This window comes from Cavia porcellus, unplaced genomic scaffold (genome assembly GCF_034190915.1).
Source record: "Cavia porcellus strain 051 isolate PalLab524CR breed Dunkin Hartley unplaced genomic scaffold, mCavPor4.1 scaffold_1, whole genome shotgun sequence".
NCBI classification, from domain to species: Eukaryota; Metazoa; Chordata; class Mammalia; order Rodentia; family Caviidae; genus Cavia; species Cavia porcellus.
The window spans coordinates 188,381,041-188,403,700 of record NW_026947484.1 but is presented as its reverse complement, the minus strand read 5'-3'; the positions used below and the strand labels follow the sequence as shown (position 1 = coordinate 188,403,700).

Here is a 22,660-nt window from a genome sequence, read left to right as displayed (position 1 = left end):
TAGCTTTTGTCTGTGCCTTCACTGTCATTGTTTAAGCTTCCATTGTGCAATGCATGGGGTAGCTAAGAGAGGTGCTGATTGGCCCCCACTGGATGAGTTACCCAGTCTGCCTGGCTGTCCAGTGGCTCCTCTGCTGTGGATGGTCTGTAGCGAGGACTGTGAGATACACATTTGGGGCTCATTTGTGTAGGCCAATCCACATATTCTTCCTTAGCTCTTCTTATCCTGGACTATCTAATCTTATCCTTCAGGCCTCGCTCAGCATCTAAGACTGTGCCCACTGTTTATCTAAATACATCGCTCTTCCATCCTCCAAAAAGGCCAATCAGGAGAGGTGCCCCTCTCCTAGTTCTACCCACTGGGGGTTCTCTTCACCACTGTTCTTTAGGGTCACCCTGGAGAAGGCTCCATTACAGCAGCAGTTTTAACCAGCATGGTCATAGCAGAGTGAAGCACCTGCATTCTTTCTTCCTTTGCTTACTGGTTGTAGAAAAGCACTCATGAAGCCTTAAGTGCAAATACAAAAAAAGGATGTTAGTGCAAAGCAGAGGTGACATGGGTGTCTAGGCCACCTGTTCACAAAATTTACCTGCGTTTTCTCTACCTGCTTAGGCCTGATCTCAACTATCTAAATGGAACAGACATAGTGAGCTTCCATAGTGTGGAACCCTTATGTTAATCACTTGACTTTTGTCTAGGAAAAAAAGTCAAGGGGAAGTCCTTGAAATTATCTACTTTCCTCCACTTAAAAAGAGTAGATAAGAAAAAAGGCAGTCTCCCAGGAAATATTTTAGAGATTGGAGCCACCACCAACACTTACATGGTGCAGGTAAGACAGGTTCTTTTATATTTCCATGAACTCACATATGTGGACCTGCAAACACCAAATGCATTGTGGCAGATGATAGCAGACAACCACAAACTCGTCCAGATGGGAGCATCAACTGCAGCAGCCATGGCAGATGTAGACTGTTTACTGGAATAGAACAACAGAGTCTTTAGCTTGTTAAATACAATGCGATTTGGCAAAAACAATCACAGGGAAGGTTTTAAAAACCTCACTTTCATGCCAAGGACAGTAGTACATACTCAGTATTTTGTCCCCAGGGGTGTGTTAACCGTCCTGTTCTGTGTTATAACAGTTCATAGAGACTTGCATTCTGCCACACTTGAGGCTGTAATGCTGGTCCCCTCTCCTAGTGACATCACATTACCTGGTACCAGTGAGCAGGAAGTGACTACTGCCTCAGATAACCTTTTAAGATGTGTGAGTGTGTCTGAGTGTGGGAGATAAACTCCAGTCTCTCTTGTCCTGAGCTACCAGGCCGTGAAATCAGAGGCAAGGCCTCAACGTGCCTCTGCGGTATTGGGGAAGGCAGCTGTAGGGAGTGGAAGGGAAGAGAAAAGGGGAGTGAAGCAGGGGAGGAGGGGCAGCCCAGGAAGGGCGTAATGTGACTGACTGGTCAGCACTGGGAGACCATCTTCCAAGACATCTTAGAAAATACGTTCTTAGAATATTTGCATATGGAAGAGGGAAATGTATTTACTGAAAATTCCCTCCTGGTGTTATCTGCACCACATTTCCTGGGATGCTGAATGGGCTACGAGCATATTACACTTTCTTATTAGCAGGAGAGCCCTGCAGTGTATACGTGTGACGTGGCTGTGAGCTTACCTGCCAGTATTGATGAGAGTTCAGGTATAGCTGGTCACCATGACGGCGACTGGGCCTAGTACAAGTGGCCAGAGACCCTGGAGAAGGGAAAGGTAACAGAATCTGAAATGTCATCTTAATTTGGATTCTTCCAGAAGCAGAACCTGAGGACAGTACTCCACTGTGAGAAGTTGGTTTGGTCAGTTTTTCCAAGACGCTCGCTCGGAGGGGAGTGGGGAAATGACACAAGCTTTGCATTCCCACCAGCTGAGTGAAAGCGCTGAGGTTTTTAGCCGCCAGTTTCTGCCAATCACTGCTTGAGAGCTGCTGTGTATATGTAGAAAGGGTTGCTAATTCTGCTTTGGGCAGAGCAGACTCCAGGGGCCAGGGAATGTGCTCAGGTAAGGGGACACCGGTGCTGTGTCAGAAGATGGCCACCATGCACATAAGCGACAGAAGAGGAAGTTGTGGATAGGGTACCAGCAGTGGTGCATCATACGTGTCTGATACATCCTCTCTTCTGGTTTTTTTCTTTGTGTACGCATGCGTATGTGCATGTTTGTGTATGTAGGTGTGTCTTTTTCCCACTTGGATTATCCAATTTTCAAATCCTTCATTCTCTGTTGTGCTGAATGAATTAACTGTTCTCAGGCTGCGGTCCTCTTCTGCGTATCCCAACACACCACGGTGCTCGTTCTCATGAAAGGGTCCTTCTTGGAAGGCAGTGGTGACTTCAGACTGCCATTTCTTTCTCTCGATAATCCAAGAAGCAGCCATTTTCTTCTGTTAATTCAGCCAGCTTTCAGCGAAGTTTATTCTGCTTTCCACTCATTAAGTTGTATGCTTGCAAGCTTCAGGTATCTCCTGTGAACTTTCTCACCAGGACTTCACAAGTGGCTCTCTCACCCATGTACAGAAGAAACTCAAGTTCAGAATGAGGCACACTGTATTCTTAGCAACTTGTTTCTAAACCTAGTTTGAGTTTCGTCTCATAGATTTCTGTGCCACTCCCAGCTGCTTCAGAGAGTCTGGGAAATGCTTTTGGATGCAGAATTTTCTGGAATGTTGCATGGATTACAGGAACATGAACAGCCTCTTAATTAACCAGTCCTGGAAGGGCTGGGACACAAACTCTCTCATCTCCACACATCTAAATCTTACAGATCATACTGCACTGTGGTAAACAATTTAGACTAGCTTGGGTATGACATGATGCTTCCCCTGGGCTATTTCTACTTCACATTGAATGGAAGGAAATCGCTTAAGCCCTCACAACAGTGTCTGGCAGGAGGCAAAACACCTGGCTTGGCTTCCTGCATCCATCTCTCCCACACTCACAGCTGGAGCCATTTGCCACTCCCCCTCTTTAGCTCCCTTGCCTGAGACCCTCCCTTGTCCTTCACCAAGCAGAGGTCATGATTCCGTCTTCCAAGGAAATCCCACAAATGAGACCCCTTCTTGTGTGCTCACACGGTCTGGCTTCCAAGGCGAAAAAGATACAAAATCAATTCGGCATTCATTTTCTTCAGTCCCTTGTAGGGCAGAGATGACCTGCAGAGACTTTCACCTTTAGATTCTAGTGAACTGAATGTCAAAACACTTACACAAAACCAAAGAACTATGAAATGTGCACACAGTGTTTCCCTTCTAGAATCATAAAGGAATCTTCTGCCGTATCCCTATGTATCTTGGATTCATAAATTGAACATCAAGCCCACCAATGAAAACACAGCTACGCCTTCATCCTGCAGGTAACAGAGGTAACTTAGGCATGCCAGGTTGATTTCATAATGGCATCTTAGTTCTCACACTTTTCAGGCAGACTTGCTTTATTTGTATATTATACATGTAGAAAAATGTTGTTCTGTTTTCTTTAAGTATGGCCTTCTCCGCCCAGGATGGTGGTGCATGCCTATAATCCCAGTGCTTGGGAGACTGAGGCAGAAGGATCACCATGAGTTCGAGGCAGCCTGGGAATTCAATTCATAAGGAAATTCAAGATCAACCTACACTAACTATGTAGTGAGACCCTGCCTCAAAAAAAAAAAAAAGTACAGTCTCTGTGTGTATCTTTGGTTTACCCATTTTTAGACAGAACCATGAGACTTTATCTTTTCCACTTTTCTCTTTCTTGTATGCAAAGACAAGAGTGCAAATGTGTTACTAAGTGGCAAATTGATTCTTAGCCTAAGCGTGGTGGAGAACAGCAGGGAGCAATGGGGATCATGGCAAACTGAAGAGTTTTGCCTAAATGGAATGGAGCAGCCAATAACTAATACTAATCAATCCGAGGCAACAAGGGAATGCAGGCAGCATGGCACAAGGCTTTTGAAAATCTTAAGAAAAAAGAAATCTGTATTTCAATGTACGGTTTCCTAATTATCAAATATCACCTATTAATTCAGTTTGGAGGCTGACACCTGGCAATGCCAACAAAACACGTCTGCACAGTACTGCTGCGTGGCTCTCTGTCAACCTTTAAGATCTTCCTCTAGAGGCCAGTTTCCTTTTTGCAGAGTGAGGCCCACCCCAGGCTTCAACAGCAGAAGCTAACATCCTGTTAGCACTGATTGTCCTGCTCCAGGCACTCTGATAAATGCTTCCCATTTCAGCAGCACCTTGAGTCTGGCCCTGCGAAGAGTTTCTCATCCTCTTTTTACAGATGCGAAAAAGACAAAACAACAACAACAACAACAAAAACCATCCAGCAGACGTGCGCATGTTGCACAGAACGCAGAGCCAAGCTGGGATTCAATCCAGTGTGATCAGAATCCAAACTCATAACCCAAAGACAGGGAACTCACTCTCCTGTAAGGACCCTTTGTACATGGACTCCACAACATTTGAAGACCCTTTCCAGCCCTTCCTCCTCTAGCGAGTCTTCTGACAATCACTGGGTGGATGACTTGGTGATCTACGTGCCCTCTCTGGGCCTAATTTCTCCATCGATAAATTGGAGATAGGCGAGAGATGCCTGGATTAAACTTTCTAGGAGTCTTTGTATTAAATGTTCTGGGATTGCAAACTGCTCAGGAACACCGTGGCCTTTAAGGTCTTAGTTATATGTACCACCTGTGTCCTGCAAGTATGCGGCCATTCCTGGGCACTCCTGGATCAAGAGCGCATTCCCACTGCGTGATCTTGGGATATTCATTTCCCGCTGTGAGACTGACTCTCCTGATCTGTCCTGCAAAGAAATCAGCCTCTCTGGGCTACCAAGGTGGAAGACCACTGGCCTATCCACAGAGAAGCTTCCATAGAGACAGTCTTGGTGTGTGTGGGGGTGGTGTGGATTGCCCAGAGGGGCGCATCCTGGGCTTTTTCGCACATTACGTAAGCCGCGGCGGGGAGCGCGCATCCGTGGCGGGGGAAAGGGGCGTGGGGACGCCGGGGTCCGGGCGGGCGTGAGCGCGCCGCGCTGCCCGAGGAGGGGCGCAGTGCCGGCGGAGGGTAAGGGAGGAGGAGTCGGGTTTCAGAGCGCGGTGATTCAGGAAGCGGGCAACTCGGAGCCGGGATCCCTTCGCAGCCAAGCGCCGCCTTTGTTCCCTGCGGGCAGGAGGAGCGCGGCAGCCAGTGCTCAGCGGTGCTCGTCCTCGGTGGAGCGGTTTGCTGGGTTCCATCCGCCGCGCGCCTCCCGGCGCTCCGCAGACTCGCGCCATGGCGCCAAGGTGGGTCCCGCTTCCCCGTGCCCGGTCCCATCCAGCCCATCCGACCTCCGCCTCACTTGCTCTCCCTCTGCCACTTCTTGCAGGAGCAGTTGGCGCCTGCCGTTGCTGCTGTCCGCCTCTGCGCTTCTGTCCGCTGTCACCGAGACGCGCGCCTCGACAGGTAAGCGTCCCAGTGTGAGGGTGGCACTGGCTGCCTCCGCGCCCTGGGGGAGCTGGTTTGGGTGGCCGGCGGCGCTGCTGCGATACGCGCCTCATTCCTGGACATAAAAGGGAGTCCTCGCCGCTCCCTGCGCTCGGCGGTCCTGCCTGCGGTTTCCTCAGGGCAGAGCAGCGCTTCCAGCTGCGAATGGGTCCCCAGGAAACAGGAGTGTCTAAGCGGCTCCCCCAGTTTTGGGCAGAGAGGGACTTTGAAAGTACAGCGACACCGCCAGCAGCCACAGCCCTCAGCGCACCCTGTGCCGCGCTCAGGTTGTGCGCGCTGGTTCGCTGCTCCTGGGATGGGCTGGTCTGGTGTCCTCCAGGTAGGAAGGTGCCGAAGCATGACCACCGACAGGGACATCTGGTCATACTTGCCGCGCCTGAACAACGGAACTGAATCTCTCGTGCTTAATTTAGCTTCGAGTTACTTAGGGGATTTTATCCATTGTAGGCAGTAGCCCCATAGGCGATGGAAAGAGTTGTGGGCCCAGAGCCAGGAAATTTGGTCTCTTTTCTTCTCTGGACCTCAGTTTCCCCACCAGGACTTAGAGGCTGCTGAACGAATGGATCACTATCAAAGTCTGAACAGAGACTTTGATTTGTGAGTTTGACTGGACTGTGCAAATTTGGATAAAGGATTTCACCTCTCTGTGCCTCAGTTTCCCCATCGGAAAGGGGAATAATCACACTACCTTACCTCCAAAGAATGCTGTGAAAACTAAAGGAGAAATTAGAAATAATTTTCTTTCCATGCTCTTGGCACAAAATAACCAACAGAAATTACCACTTGATCATTGCAGTAACTCAGTGTTGGAAAGCAGTCCAGGATATCACAGTGCTGAGGTTGGGAGAGGCTTCGGACGTGGGCGGTCTGAGAGCTGGAACTCTCAGCTCCAGCCTCCTGCCCCTGGCCAGCCTCCTGCCCCTGGCCAGCCACACACTATCCCTGGAGAATAAGGCTCTCTGAACAGCGGCCTCCCACTGACCCCTTTTGGATTTAAAAGATTAGTACATGCCCTCAATCAAATACGGGATGGGGAAACTGGGAAACAGCCACTGGTCCCCAAAGGAAGCTGGAGGTTGAAGAAATGACCTTGCTTAACTTTTTGTGTATCTGATAACGTCTGAGACAGCTCAGACTTGCCTTCTGGGAAGTAAGACCCAAATGCATCAAAAGCTTTTCCTGCCAGAGTGCCCAGCCTGGCATTTCTTGCAGATCAAAGGGCAGCTGGAACCTAGTGTTGGCCTCTCAGCACCGTGGCACATGGTGGGATGTTACAGTTGTGCATTTGATACTGGGCACTGCCAACCCAGCTGCAGAGGCAACTTCAGGTTCTGTGGTCTCCTGTGAACTTTGCTGCCACCCTGCTGTGTCAAAACAAAGGGGTCTAGGAAAAGAAACTTTGGTTTCTTTCTCTCCTGAGTTTGTAGTCTGGTCTCCTGATGCTAGGGCAGGGGTGTTTGGAGTCCAGAGGAAGTCCTGTTTCTATCTGTAACATAAAAAGGGAGGGCCAGAAAACCCTCAGGAGGGCCATTTACAACTCCGATTACTCACCTCCTAAAGGAATCTGATGCAGGTTTCTGGAAATGGGAGCAGTTTTGTGTGGCTAACACTCATCGGACACTCTGAATGTTCAGGTGGGATGTGAACCTGTTTCTGTTCCGGTTCATCCAACCCTTCCCATCTCTCCAGGAGGTGAGGGCTGAGGAATGTTACTGTCACTATAGCTTCTAAGAGTCTGTGGTAGGATTTGAACCATGTCGTTCAACTCCATTATCCTAATGTTAAGCATCCTAATATTCAGTTAGAGAATCTTCCCAGAGAGAAGGGGCTTTAGGGACCCCAGTCTCTAGTGAGCCCCTCACAACACAAGTCCATTGCACCTTCATGGCACTGTGTGGTTTACAGAGCGGCACTCACCCTCTGGCACATCGCTGGGCCTGCCATCCAGAGGAGGCTCAGCGATGGCACATGATTTGCCTCAGGCGACACCGCTGTTCCTGGGTTGATGCATGACAGCCCTACCTGCCTGTGGACTCCATAGCTGATGCTGTTTCTCCTATGGGGCTGCTGCTCAACTGGCTACTGAAAAAGTTGCTAAGACCATAGAGCACTAATTCAAAGAAACAGAGTCCTAAGCACAGCGCTTTGTGTGAATTCACCCTCCATCTTTACAGCAACTCTGCCTGCTATCCTTTTTCACTGATGAGGGAACTGAGGCACAAAGTCATTTATCCATAAGCAATTCCAGTTTGGAGTCAGAGGGTTTGACTTAGAATTTGTGCCATTAACCACTGTGTTCAACTGTCAAGCCAGTGGTTTGTAAGTTATGAGTTTGCTGCATTTTCTTAACACTTTGGCAGAGTCTTAAAGGTTAAACATACACTTATCCTACAATCTACTCCTAAATATCTGCTTGAGTGACATAAAGCACGTGCCCACCCAACAACTCCTTGTGAGTGCTCACAGCAGCATTCTCTGTAATGGCCCCAAATGGAGACAGCTCGTGAAGAGACAAAATGTGGTACATCCTTTCAGTGAAATACTACTCAGCTCGAAAAAGAGATGGCATGCAGATCTATGTTCCAATATAGATAAACTTTAAAAGCAGTCAGCTTTGTAAAAGAAGCCAGCCATGGAAAACTATACATTGTTAGCATTCATTTGTATGAAATTTCTAAAAAGGCAAAACTACAGAGATAGAGCACATCAGTGGTTGCCTGGGCCAGGGGGAGCAGCCAGGAGTGATTGCAAACGGGGGATATTTTAGAACTGGACTGTGGTTAAGGTTGTGTAATATAAATTTATTAAAACTCATCTAACTGTACATCTAAACTGGCTGAATTTCTGGGAATGTAGTCTGCATTTCAGCAAAGCTGTTTATGAAAACAAAATCCAGCGTTTTCCCAGGGCCTGCAGATGCCAGATTCGGCAGGGTATCCTGGTGGAGCTGCTGGCTGGCCTGGTGAGGAGCTGGCACACCGCTTGTTTTCACTGGAAAACAGGCCCTGAGTTCCCGCCAGGTCCACCTGTACCTCCAAGTCTCCAGCTTTACTGTCCCTCCTGTTTCTCCAAGAATGTCACTGTGGGCCCGGGCAAGGCTTTCCTTACTGGCATGGAGCATGGGCATATGATAATTTGCAGGTAACGGATCTATTGAAAAGGGGATCTTTGGAAGCTTCCTGATATTCTTCCTCATGGCCCCCCGCCAGAAAATATTTCAAGCATTAGGAAATGTGGTTTCTCCACTGACTCCCTCTGTGAACAGAAATGAGTCACTGTCCCCTTTCTGAGCCTCAGTTTTCCCATCTATGAAATGGGAGGTAAGAGCCACTGTATTCCTTTTAATTTAAAACACTGAGAGACAAAACGGGGTTTACCTGGCATGAGATTTAAATATTCCACATAGTTGAGTTCAACAAATGCACACATAGCACTGACTTCACCAGCCTTGTGCTGGCTGGGGACAGAAAGGAGGTGGGCACTGAACTGCCCGAGGGGCTCCTCATAGTTCACAGGGAGAAGAAGTGGGTTGTAGGCAATTGTGATGCAGTCTTACTTTCTCACCCATACTCATGATGTCCCATGTGCAGAGACTCCTGTCAATGGGGTGCGCCCCAAGTGGCCCCGGGCCCTTTGTGGAGCAAGGCTGGCTGCAGGATAGGATTGCCTGTCACGTCCCTGATTTTACAGTGTCACTGGAGTATAGTACCTGCCGTTTGGGAAGATAAACAGCTGTTCCTGGGACGGGGTGGTGGTGACATAATTTAAGTTCTGAAGCTCTGTTCTGCTCAGTTTTGAACTTCTGACAGGCCAGGTGTTTTCTTCAGCATCTGGTTTCTTCGTGGAATATTACGCTTTTGAGGTTTTGTCATGTTGCCGTGTGTGGCGGCTGTTAGGTCTTTCCTGCAGCTTCCAGTACAGTATTGCATGTGTGGGTAGCCAGATGCTCCTGAGCCCCGCCTCCTGCAGCGGCGCTGGGGCTGTTATGGCTTTTGGCAGTGGCGCTCTCCTTGCCTGGGAGCACAGTCCAGGGTCATGGGTGCTCACCCATACTTGGCCATGAGAATCCCCATTTCTTGCCAGCACTTGGTCTTGGCCCTGGTCACAGTTTCAGCACTTCTAATGGAGGCATATAATATCTTGCTGTCATCTTAATTAGCATATTCGTGATTACTCATTAAGTTGAACACTCTTTCATCTGCCTGTAGACCATTTGTATATTTTGACTTATACTTTTATTGAGGTGAGATTTCTATCACATAAAACTGACCATTTAAAAATGTATATAGTTCATTGGCATTTAGCACGTTTATGCAATCACTGTTTCTACTTCCCAAACATTTTCGTCACCCCCAAAGGAAGCTCCAGAGCCATTTAGCAGTCATTCTTCGATAACCCCACTCCCACCTCTAGCAACCACTATCCTTATGAATTTGTCCATTCTGCAGATTCATATAAATGGACTCATTCAGCATATGACTTCTATGTCTGGATTCTTTCATTTAGCTTAATGGTTTAAGGTTAGCCCCTGTTGTATCAGTGTCAGTATTTCACTCTTCTTTATGACTGCATAATATTCCCTGTATGTATACACAACATTTTGTTTTTCCATTCACTTGTTGATGGACGTTTGGGTTGTTCTTACATTTCAGTGATCGTGACAGTGTTGCTATGAACATTTGTGTATGAGGTTCTGTTTGAGTAGCTGGTTTTTAATTCTGTTAGATATATACCTAGGAGTGAAGTTTCTGGGTCATATATCAATTCTATGTTTAAGTTTTTGAGGCATTCCCAAGCTGTTTTCCACCATGGCTATACCATTTTACTTTCCCGCCAGCAATGTAGCAAGGTGTCATTTTCCCACATAGCGTTAATACTTGTTATTTCAGGCTTATAGTCTTCTCCTGTGTGTGTGTGTGTGTGTGTGTGTGTGTGTGTGTGTGTGTGTGTGTGTGTAGTGGTATCTCATTGTGATTTTCATTCGCATTTTCTCATGACTAGTGGCACTGAGCATCTTTTGCAGTGTGTGCTGGCCATTTAGGTATCTTTTTTTTTTTTTTTTTTTTTTTAATAAAACCTGGTTTAAATCCAAGCATGTGTAAACCGTTGAAGATTTTCTTCTAATGACATCACCGTGCTCTTGCGGTCATTGTGCTTTCTGAGTGACAGAGAGGTGGGTGGGAGTCAGACCTGAGATTTCTCATCATTGGCCTCTGGTCTGCATCTCCCCAAGTGCGATAGTCCAGGGTTGATTACTGGGGTCTGGCCATTTTGCCAGTATTATAAAGAATGCTGCTGGGAACATCTTCAGACAAATGTTTTTTTTTTTGGGTTATTGCTTTTGTCTGTGCTCCCCACAGTGGACTCACAGAGCTAGATGGATAGTTCTTACATTTAGAAGACTCTTAGATACCGATTTAACCGTGCCATCCCAGTTTAATTACCCTGCTGGGCTCTCACCATACCTTGGATGGCTCATGCCTTTTACCTCAGAGGGCTGCGTCTCTTGCAGCAAACACTGAGCCTCTCCTGGACTCACACTGAGCCAGGCTTCTGTGTGACATGTGTGCCTTTGCACAAGCCAGGTCCTCTTTAAATATGCCTTTCTTCTAGTCTACCTGGAGCCTCCATGTGCTCTTTAGGATGCTGCTCTGGGGAGCCTCCCTCCTTCCTCCCAGGCCTTTTGGGAATCTCAGTCTCAAGGGTACAGGGTTCAGGCATTCATCCTCCGTGCCTGCTGCTGCATGGGAGCAGGGGCTGGGCTTCTCCTGCTCTCAGTCCCAGGACCTGGCACAGTTCTGACACAGTGGGCTCTCAGGAAACTTTCTCACTGAGTCAAAGAAGAAACAGTGGGCCAGTCTGGCCTGTGGTCCAGGGTGACCACTGACCGTGTCCTCTGTGGTGTGTGAGTCAACTTGATCCTGCCACAGCTCTGGGAACTGTAGAGTGACCATGGCTGAGTAATCAAAGAAAACCAGGGGCTCTTAGGTCTCTTTCACAACAACCGGGAAGACTGGAATTTACATTAATGTGTTTTGCTCTTTATTATATGAATTGCAAGCAGTTTGTTTTCTCGCTTATCCACACTCACCTTATTTATTCCTGCTGGCTTCGCTTTTGTCAGAGATTATGAAGTTATATTTTTTCTTCTGACTAAAACATATGCACTTACTTTCCAGTTTTCTTTTAATTTCTACAGCTTGATCTGTTTAAAATGGACCACAGATGAGGGTGTAACAGAAAGTCAGGTTTTTTCCAAAGCAGTGCCAAGTAAAATCTAAGCTGTTTTCTCATCATGTTGCCCGTCATTGAGAAAAATAATATATATATATATAATAGTGAAAGTTGTTTATCTTAATGATTTAAACTCAGTTGTTACTTCAGTGCCAAAAGTCAATCTGGTGTGTGTGTGGATGTGTTTACATCCATATAGCCTTGAGATTTTTTTTGTAATATGTTTAAACTCTGATAAGAGAAGCTACCTTTCATGAAGCCATTGATTTTGTAGTATAGATGGGTTTTTCAGATAATTTCCTCATGGTGTGATTAGGTACTAGGAGTATAGTGGTGGTGGTAGGTGGGTGAGGGCTGTACAAATGGAAGCAATTACACGAAACTCAGTGTAGACTTAATGTGTGTGAGGAGAATGGGTGTGCAAACAAGTCTTCAAGGTCACAGCACAAGATAGTGGGGTCTGGGCTTCTGTCAGGGAAGAGTCCAGAGAGCTAGAGGGTGTCAGGGATTTGTTGACTGATCACCTTCCTCTGCTGCACCCCAAATGGAGAGAATGAGAGAGACAGAGACAGAGAGTGACAGGGAAATACAGAGAGATAAACAGAGAGAGACAAAGAGACAGGGCGTCAGAGACAGAGTCTAAGGTTAGCGCAGAGCTCAGGAGAGGTCCAAACCTATTCCTGGACAGCCTTTAATGGGCTCGGGTTGCATAATGCATGAAGCCATTCGTGATTCCCATCAGAACTCAGCTCAGCTCAGCCCAAATCAACTCAACCCCACTCAGCTTGGCCCAGCTCGACTCAAGCCAGCCAAACTCAAGCCGGCCCAGCCTATCTCCACTCAGCCCAACCTACTCCCGTCCTATCCAGGTCATACTTGTCCTGTGCCAAAGATGGATAGGATAGAAGAGTGTTGTGAAAGCGTGCTGTCCACCCAAGTTTCTTGTCTGCCTGTTTGCCTGGGGGTGGTGGGGTAGCTAGAGGGCTCAGGACTCAGCGCCCGTCCTGGAGAGACTCAGCCTAGTGGAGGTGGGTGTGCAGCCGCGGGCTTGAGGGCCCGGGAGCTCGCCCGGAGCATCCGTGAAGAGTGAGCACATGTTCTTCCACCACAGATGGGGCAGACAGCGGGACGTAAGCAGCCTTGAAAGAGGAGATGTTTTTTCAAAACAAAATTTTAAAGTTTGATAATAAAAATAATACATAACCATTATAAAAACCTAGGACCAAAAAAATGACCAGAAAAACAGGATTTTAAAAGATTACATATTATCTCATGACTCAGACATAAAGCCTGCTAACAGTTGGTAGGCTGTCTTTCAAGTTTAATTTTCATGCCTAAACATATATTAGAACATGAACAGATCATTCTGTACATTGCATTTTGTTGATTGCTTTGCTTACTTTAATAATTATCTAAAGAGACTTCCTCCGGAGTGTTGAATTTTTCATTGGAATAGTATTTCATTGTATGGATGTTCCATAATTAAATTAGTTGTTTTTAGGCCTTTGGGCTCCTTTTAATTTTTCACTGTTGAGATGAACACGTTCTCATGGCTCTGTATTTGACTTTTACTGCAGTTACTTCCAGCACAAATTCTAAAACAGGTTATTGGTGTCTAGGGCATGCCCATGTTTAAGGCTTTGGTTGAATTCTTTGAAAAGCAATAGTAATTTATACTCTAAATGCCTCCTTCAGCCTGCATTTACTCATGGCTACTGCTTGTTTAATTCAAAAGGAGAAAACACCAGCAGCAAAAGGAAAAGGACCTGCTGTGCCTCTCCACGGGTGGCCTTAGCTGAGTGGAGCTGGGAAGCTTTCCTTCCCCCACCCCGATTCACTTAGCGGTTCCATGTGCCTTGTGTTAAGGGTTAGAAGAAAAGAGCATTTTTTTTTTCTTCAGGAAATCAGAAGATGAGAGCTCAGGTCACAGGAGTTAAGTAGTTGTCACCCTTTGAAACACCTTGGGAATTCCTCAGGAACCCATAAGGGCGGCCACCAGTGGGCTTTAAAAGCTCCTGGTTCATTTCTAAGGGGCCTTAGGGTTGAGAACAAGCCAATCGAGTCCAGTGGCTTGTTTTCAAGGACAGTGGTGCTGAGTCCCAGAGAGGGAAAGTGCCTGTTCACGCTCAAAACACAGGTGGAAAGCTAGGACCCCGGGGGAGGTTCAGGGGTTGTAGCTCCTCTACCAGCTCTGGGATTCATGATCTCGGGTTCAAGTCTCAGCTCTGCTCTCTCCCTTTGAATGATCTGGAGCCACTTGCCTCTCCTATACCCTGCATTTGTTATCTGTGAATTCCTACTTGAAAGGATTGATGGAATGAGCATTAGGTTTGTCACTGGTGACCAGTCCAAGGACCAGCATTGCTTCCCTGTTCCCACAGCACTGTGGGTTCCCTGAGGGCAGGAACTCTGTTTTGTTTATCTGTGTTTCCCCAGTATCTGACATAGTACCAAATGGACACAATGAACATTTGACTGTGTTAATGAATGAATCATTCAAAGCCTGAGTCTGTGGTGATCTTCGTGAAAACTCTGCATTATGAACCCTTGACCATGGCAGAGTATCTGTGTAGCTACAGGGCTGACCACCCTGCTCCTATCCAGCAGGGAAGGGATCTGAGTGGGGATTCATACCACAGATGCATCAGCAATACAGTACACTGCATGAAAATAAAGTAAGGTACGCTTTCCTAGAGAAAGCTGGGAAGCTATAACCATGCCATCCCCTGAAACAGAGCTGCACAGATCTTGGGTGATGACAGGCTGAGTTTAAACTCATGCAATCCCATGAGTTCACACCCACATTTCCCTCTGACTGTGACTCAGTTGGCTGCTTTGCTACCTCCAGTCACACTGTCTTAGTCCTGGCTGGCCCTGTCTTTATTGCACGGCCCACAGAAGAAAAAGAAGGTCATGGTGCAAGTTGGACCAGAGTCGGCCAAGAATGGGGTTTCCTGGTGCATGGAGAGCTTCGTGTGAATAAGAACTTGCTAATGTGTGCTAGTAATTGTACTGTGGTGCTTCTCATGTTTTAAATGCGTATGTGTGTGTACATATAATAATGATATACAGATGTATCTGTGTGTATTTAATGTATTCAACTCTCCTTATGAAATGGAATTCAGTGACAGTTTGAAAATAGTACACACAACTATGTCTTACCTTTGTTCCTGTGTGACCCATGCCCACCTTACAGCCTCAGTAACCTTCCAGCTTCTGGCTGTTCAACTGTGGTCCATCAGCAGCCTCAGCATCACTGAGGAGCTTGGTAGAAATGCAGGCTTTTCTGCCTCATCCCACAAGACTCAGGAAACCAGAATCTACATTTTAAGGAGATCCCTGTTGATTCACATGCACCTGGAGCTTCAGCTACCTCTGAGTATGTTACTCCTGCTCAGCACTGCCCATGAAAACTACCTATGGTACGCAGAATAACAGTCTTCCAAAGGGTCCGTGTCCAAACTCCCAGGACCTGTGATTACATTAGGCTTCATGGTAAAGGGTTATGAATGGAACTAACGTTGACATTTAACTTACCCCGAAAGAGGAATGTGATCCTAGATTACTTGATTGGGCCGAGTATCATCACAAGCATCCTTCAAATCAAAGGAGGAGGAGGAAGAAGAGATTAAAGATTGAAGAAGGGGCCACAAGCCAAGGAATAGAAGAAACATCTAGAAGCTAGAAATGAGAGGATATTTTCCCCCTAAAGTTTCTAGAAAGAACTATAGTCTATTGATACCTTGATTTTTATCAATGAGGCTTGTGTTGAACTTCTGATCTCCAGAACTGTTGGATAATAAATTTGTGTTTTTCTAAGCCACTGAATTTGTGGTAAATAATTGTAATGGCAACTGAAGCCAGACAGCACTGTACTCCTTAGCATGGTTTTTGAGGCCCTAGAAGTCCTACTAAGTGCTGTTTTGTTCTCACCTTTCAGAATATGTCTCTGATCTCATGCCGACAGGACCTGCGGGATGGCTGGTGTGTGGGGAGGGACTTTGATTCCCTGTGTCCCCTGGACCTGCTCAGGCAGTGCTCACTGAGGGAATACTCCATTGGAACCCTCAGAGTTCCAGGTTATCCCTCCCTAAGGTGGGGCCCCCAAGCTCTGGAGACAACTATGACCACAGGAAATAAGTATTGCAGAAACATGTCCAGAGCCTGTGTTTTGACATTTACTTGTTCTTATGTGTTGGGCAAATTTCCATAATTTCTGGGACTCCATTTCTGTATCTGGAAAATGAAGGGGTCAAATCAGGTGAACCCTTCAGGAGTAAGTCACTGTTAGGAAAAAAATTCTAGGACATGAGTTCAGTTTGGCCAAACTTTGAGGCAGACAGGCTCAGTCCTGGCCCTGTCGTTCTGAGCACGTCCCTCACTGGCAGCCCATTCATGAGATGGGATACAAAACTGCCCAACAACTGTGTATATTTTGTACAAAACAGAGACCACAGATGCCCTGTCCAGTTAAAATGCCAGATTACTCACTCTCGGAGAGAAAAAAGATGGGCTGGGGGTGGGGAGGAGAAACCATTTCTCACTGCAGAATTTTTCCATGTGACACATTTTCTAATTTTATTCCAGGTTGTCTGAAATAAACTGTCTACAGTGGATGGCTCCTTTTCAGGGTCTCCCCACCCCTTTTAGGATATGAGGTCCCAGTTTAAGAAGTGGAATCACTGTGTTTGTTTAGCATCTGTAAGTGTGGGCTGATACTGAATGTCTTCATTTTCCCTGTCTGAGATGTTCAGCCCTGGCCTCAGAGTCAGGATTCCTGGCTTTCAGGGTTGGCTATGGAGCTTGGCCTGACATTTCTGTTCTCTGGATGAAGGACTTAGTGTGGAAAGAGAGGGAAGGCTGGACTGGGGAAAGCATTTTGCTGGATCCTTCCCCTCCTTTCCCTCCTCTCTCTTTCCCTTCCTTTCCCATCCTGTCCTGTCTCGTTCTTTTTACCCAGTACTAGGGATTGAACCCAAGATCATTGCATTGAACTGTATTCCCCAGTCCTTTGAAAGTTTTTTAAATTTTGAGACAATCTCACTAAATTGTGTGCATCTGAATTTATATTTGTCACCATCTGTTGTAATCTCTGCACTGTTGCTCCGATGTGTGGCACAGCTGGGGCCCTTTTAGCACCTGGAAAGAGTACTACAGCTGTGTTTCACAGTGCCTCTGCAGTGTCTGTCGCATGTCTCTCCCTGGCACCTCTGGTCCCCCCAGTTTCAGGCCTGTGCCCTGTCTCTCTGAAGGAGGGGTGCAGCAGCTGCCTTGCTGCAACCCTCTCCTCTCTGACGCTGGCACGTCGTCTCCCTGTAAGAAGAATGGCTTGTCTAAAGCACAGGTCCGATCCTGTTGTGCCCCTTCTTCAAACCTTTCCATGCTTTCCATTACAGCATGGTAAGTTCCAGCATTCTTGGGCTGGAGACAAGCCCTCCTCAACTCTCGTATCCCTCCCTGTGCCCTGGCTTCAGCAACACTGAGCTCCTTGCTAGTCTCTGAATTTACCATGTCAGTCCCTTCACATCCTTACTCGCCTTTTCTCCTTGAGAGACTTCCTCGGAAACTGTGCTCCCTGAATCAGCAGCATTGGCATCTCCAGGATGCCTGCTAAGAAGGCACAGTCCCGGGTCTTGTCCAGACCTAGAGCATTGGAGCATGTCCTGCTGCTGCCCCCAGTCATGCATGAGATGCTGAAGTGCGCACTGCCATGCTTGATGGCGTGGGGAGAGGTTGGGCCATGGCATAGCTAGAGCTCATTTTGGTCCAAGCTCTGAATATATTAGCTGATGACTTGGAGTTATTGACGGACGTTCTTGGAGCCCCAGTTTCTTAATGTGCAAGAGTGGTGGTGATAATAGTGCCCATCTCGGGCATCCTGTGACCAGTAAATAAAATGGTGTCTCCCAGACTCTTAGCACAGTGCCTAGAAGGCGATAACCCCCCATAAAGTATAATGGTCATGACAACCAGCTTCAATCTCAGTGTTAAGGATATCATCCTAGGCCCTCCTGCAGCTTTACTCTGCATTGCTCATCCCTGGTTCTTTCTGTCAGGGTCTGGAGTTACTTGCAGACCTATCTCACCAAGGACTGGAAGGGCCGGGACCATGTCATTCACCTTTGGAAGTTAGAATCACTCATGGGGGAAGATAACCATAGTCTGATGTGGGAATGGTCAAACATAGCTAGAAAGGGCTTTTCAAGATGGATAGGTGGTATACAATTAATTCCAGAATTGCTTGTTGGAGTCCATTTTGCCTGTATCACCTGGTTGCTTTTCATGCATCTATTTATTTACTCACCTTTACTTAATAAACATTTATTGACCACCTACTGGCTACAAGGCAGTGTGTGCCGTGTTGTGGAACTGTCACTTAATGAGGAATGCTAACACTAAATGAAGATTTGTACAAAGGACTGAATATTGTAAGTGGCAAAGGTGCCATGAAGAGGTGGATGGGGGTGGGAATCACTGGACATCTGATCTGTTCAGGGATGTCAGGAGAGTCTCTTGGGAATCACGTGACACCACCCAGGGGTGCACCGGCTGGAGGCCTCTGCTGTGGGTAGGATGCGTTGTGGGACTGTGGGCTCAGCTGCCTGGCTGCTTCTGCCTGTACTCAGTGGAGAGTGAATTGCTTCCTGGTGAGGTTAAAAGAGCTTTCACCTTTCTATCGCCCAAGAGAAGACAACTTCAGAGACTTACAAGTTAGGAACCAGGGTCACAGTGAGATCCTCGAGCTAGTGCTAAAAGCCCCTGGACTACATGGATCCTCTCAGACCGTCCCAGATGCCTGGCCAAGAGGTGTGGAAGGGTGAGTGGAAAAAACTTCTGCCCTGAGCAGGGAGACTGAGTCAATCCTGGCCCTGCAAAGTGACTTCCTGTCTGTCCCATGATGGGCTAGATCAGCTCTGGTGTGTCTCTCTCTTGATCTCTGTATTAAGAGCAGGCATCCAAAGACACAATGCGGAATGCTCTAGCCAAGGAAGAGAAGTGAGGTCTCTGAAGGAGTAGCTGGGGTGGGAAGGCTTGAGATATTTGTACTTGGGATGAGGGTGGGGGTGGGGTTCCTTCAGAGATGGCTGCACAAGTGGGATAAGCCCAGTGCTTGCTCTGCTCCTGCCCCAGCCATTCCTTTAGAGCCCTGCTTCTCCAACGGGCTGTGCTCAGTTTCTTGGCTGTGTGACAACAGTCTGCAAAGAGCCACATTGTTTATTTCCTGGAGCATCTACTTTGCTCAGCGGTTGGTAAGTTGGGGCAAGGAAACCAGTTATAACTGGAAAATACTTGAGAACATTTTCACTTTATTTAAGAAAACACATGCATGTGTTATGGAGTGGAAACTTATGTGCTTTAAAGCAGAAGACTTTAATTCAATCTGTAAGTTCCTGTGGTCCTCTTTTGCTAGACTCAGGCCTGCAAGTATAGGGTTCCCTCTCTTTGGCAAGTATAGGGTTCCCTCTCTTTGATAAGATGCTTTAGTAGAGATGGTACCATTTATAGATTTGAGGTCCCTGAATTGTAGAAGAGGCTCGGCCTTACTGCAAAGGGTGGCAAAATCAGTTCTTCGTAAATATTCTCTCTGTTGACAGACAGAAGACAACATGAAGGGCGTAGAGGAGGCTTTTCATGTGTGACACTGACAAGATCACTACCCTTCCAAGCTCTTGCACTAGAACTGTTAGTCCAAGAGGTGTCTGACATACAGCAGGTGCTTCATAAGTGCTTCCTGTGTGCACAGCAGTGTGTCTCTGTTGATGGCTTTGGGAAGCTTGCCCTTCTCAATCTGTGTTTACCTTTCCAGGAATAAATGTGTGGGGCTGCCCTAGCCTGGGAAGTTTGGGCGGAATGTGAAGAATGCTGCCCATACATATGCATGTGGGAGGCTGGCCAATCATGTTCAAGTGCAGGATTTCTAAGAACTGCCCTTTGGAGCCAGCCACCTACCCAGGGTGGTCCAGGCTGCATAGTGGCTCCTTGTGGGTGAAGACAGTTCACCATTCATGTACCTTGCATACCCACTTCTTCCCCCTATTACTGACCTGAGAGCACCCTGGGAACCTGAGAGTGGAAAATACTGGAGTTGCAGGATTATTTAAATGGGCTCTCTCAAGTGACAGATGGAAAGATGAAGCTCCAGAGAGAAAGGAACTTGTTAACATAAATGGTTCTAGAACTGGGGCTAGACTCCCATCTCCCGGCTACAAGAGACACTACCCTGAAATTGCTGCATACAGCTTAACCATGGGTGTGTTGTCAGCCTGTATCCCTCCTCAGGGATTCTGGGAGGGGTACTGTCCTCCTGGCAGTATACAACTAGGAGCTAAGTTTGGGGTCTTCACATGGACTCCACATCTCAGTTCTGTCATGCATTAGCTTGTGACCCAGGCATGCTGTTCAGAAAGAGCGTTGATTTCCTCACTTGAAGGGTGCTTCTACTCGGTGGGGAGGAGGCAAGCGTGAAGACCCTTGTAGGGGATGCGGAAGGCAGAGCTAACAGTGACCTCTCCCCAAGACTGCGTACTTCACTCTACAGCACAGCTTTTAAAATTCCAAGGCCTGGGCCTCATTCTGATCTTAGTGAGGACCATACGCCAGCACTATGAAGACCCCCATGCTTCAGGGTTGAAGAGCACATTCTAGACCCTCCATGCTGTGGACCAGGGTCATGTGTGTTCTGGTCAGCCTGAGTGTCCAGCACTACAGTGGCAGGCATGTGGTCACTAGCGCTTGGTAATTATTTGTGAATCCATGAATGAAAGAGTGACAGGAACAGGAATAGACAGGGTGTCCTAAGTACCCGACATTCACCTTGCACTGCAGCACTGAGAGCTGCCTATTGCCATTTCTGTGTCCATATAAGGAGACTTCTGCTCAGAAAAGTTGGAGAATGTTTCCAAAGTTGGGTGGCCAGTACGTGGCTAGTACAGCAGAAAGTTGCTGGAGTACCTCTGGTGCCCAGTCCTGTATCTTTTTTCCTGTGCCAAGCTGAGCAAGGCTGGTCCTTCTCAGCTCCCTCCACCCGCTCTTCACTCACCTTCTGGTCCTCCACTTAGGTAATGTCACCTGAGTTCTTTCCTTGAAAGGTCTGAGACCCTCACATGAATCTAGAGGCCACAGGCTTTTCCTCTGGCTGACATCTGGGACCACCAAGCTTTCATCTGCATCAAACAAGAGTCAGCCTATTTAAGTTATGACTTCAGGGTCACCATCTGTTCTGGCTTCTCCTTAAACTCAAATCCCACTTCAGAGCTGAATGGGATTCCTGCGTTCTGCAGAGAGCAAGTCTCTTTGTACAATTAGGCCAGGAACTGTGTAGACGGATGTAGTGTGTTTGAAACAGTAGAACAAATTTGTCAAGTTAATTTCCCCTACTCAACAGCATTAGTTATTACATGTGGCCCACAGGCCTCTGCTACAGACGCAAATACATTCATGCCCACAGTGGGCACCGGTGTGGACAAGTGCTGTGCCCACTTGGCTCATGGGTGATTGTGGCCTGGATATTTGGGAACACACCACGCTGTGGGTGTTTGGATGGGTCTTGCCATCAGGCTGGGCCTCAGCTTCTCATCTTGGGGCGATTGTACCATGTAGGTTCTGAGGTCTCTCCCAGCTCTGGTTACCCCCATTCTTCATCTACATTGATAGTACAGGCGCAATTTGACGGAGCCTTGCTGAAGGTGTGAGTTCATTCCATCCTGGCTGAATTCACACTGGCTCATCTATCAAGATGCCCCAGGCAGTTCCCAGGGCGGCTTGACTTTGCCCAGGGCACAACATGCCAAGTGCTGAGAGACTGCAGGAAAGAAAATGCGTCTCCTCTGTTGCCAGACTCACGCCCCCACTCCACATTCCAAGTCGCCCAGTTCCACCCTCTCCTTGGCACAGGAAGGGAAGTGGTCCAACTGCCAGGGACAACAGCTCGAGGTGAAGGGGTGACTTCTCCTAAAATGGTCAGCTGGAGCCCTCCTCAGAAGCTTTCCAAGGTGTCTTGTTTCCTGTCACATACATTTTAGTTCCCTGGGCCTGACATTCAAGTCTCCCCACTACCTGACTCATCTGCTCAGTGCAAAGGTGATTTAAGAATAGAAAGAAAGTGAATTCTCCTCCACCCCAGTTACCAGCTCATGGCTTTGATCTCCCTCCATCCTCAGTCCATTCATCTGAAAGAGGGGGTAGCCTTGGCTCCCACCTTAGCAGATTGTTCTGACCCCTTGCTTGACAATTCTTAGGGTGTATCTGGACTCATATTTCCCCTTTTTCTGCTTCAATGTTTGTGGTTTTCTGTGGGCCCTCTATCTCTGATTCCTGGAATTACATCTTCCCAGCTTTCCTAACCATGGATTTTCTCATTCCATTGCATCGCATTCATCTTTTCAAAGCCTTCTAGGCCTTTCTCAATAATTCCCTCCTTCAGGCTCTCCCAAGAACCTCCAGCCCCCATGGACCTCTGCCTGTGTTTCAAGAATGGCCCCAGGCTCAGGCTTATCTACTAGGATCTGTTTGTTGCTGTCTGGTCTCCTTACTAGGCTGAGAAGTAGTCAGGGACCAAATTCCTTGTCTTCTACATCCCAAGTTCAGCCCAAGCCAGATCCAGGAAACGTTGGCCCATGGATGTTGACCGTGGGCAAAATCAGACTTGGGCCATGATCAAGTGAATGATGGGGAGGACCAGGCTTGGCTTCTTTTCTGAGGTCCAGTCTTCCCTTGTAAATGTGCTTCCCAGGGGCGAGGATCATGTAAATTATGACTGCCTGGAGGCCTGTGAGTAGCAATTGCTGAAAGAGTTTTTATTGACTGTGTCATATTAGCCATATGAAGAGTTCAGGACACACCCCAGGGCATACTTTATTTAGAGAGAAACTGAGCACAATATGGAGCGAAAGCTTCAGAATT

General features: G+C 47.4%; 1 protein-coding gene across 2 annotated transcripts in view; it reads left to right on the top strand.

The window, feature by feature from the left end:
• Positions 1-5,077: 5,077 nt before the first annotated feature.
• The window catches only part of Col15a1 (collagen type XV alpha 1 chain), a 104,065-nt gene continuing 86,482 nt past the window's right edge, over positions 5,078-22,660 (top strand). Inside the window, exons 1-2 of one of the 2 annotated variants that reach the window (XM_013153450.3) lie at positions 5,078-5,322; positions 5,406-5,482. In XM_013153450.3, coding sequence (XP_013008904.1) covers positions 5,312-5,322; positions 5,406-5,482 — 88 coding nt within the window. In that variant the 5' untranslated portion in view covers positions 5,078-5,311. The remainder of the gene's footprint in view (positions 5,323-5,405; positions 5,483-22,660) is intronic. The other variant, XM_003470723.5, reaches the window with a different exon arrangement.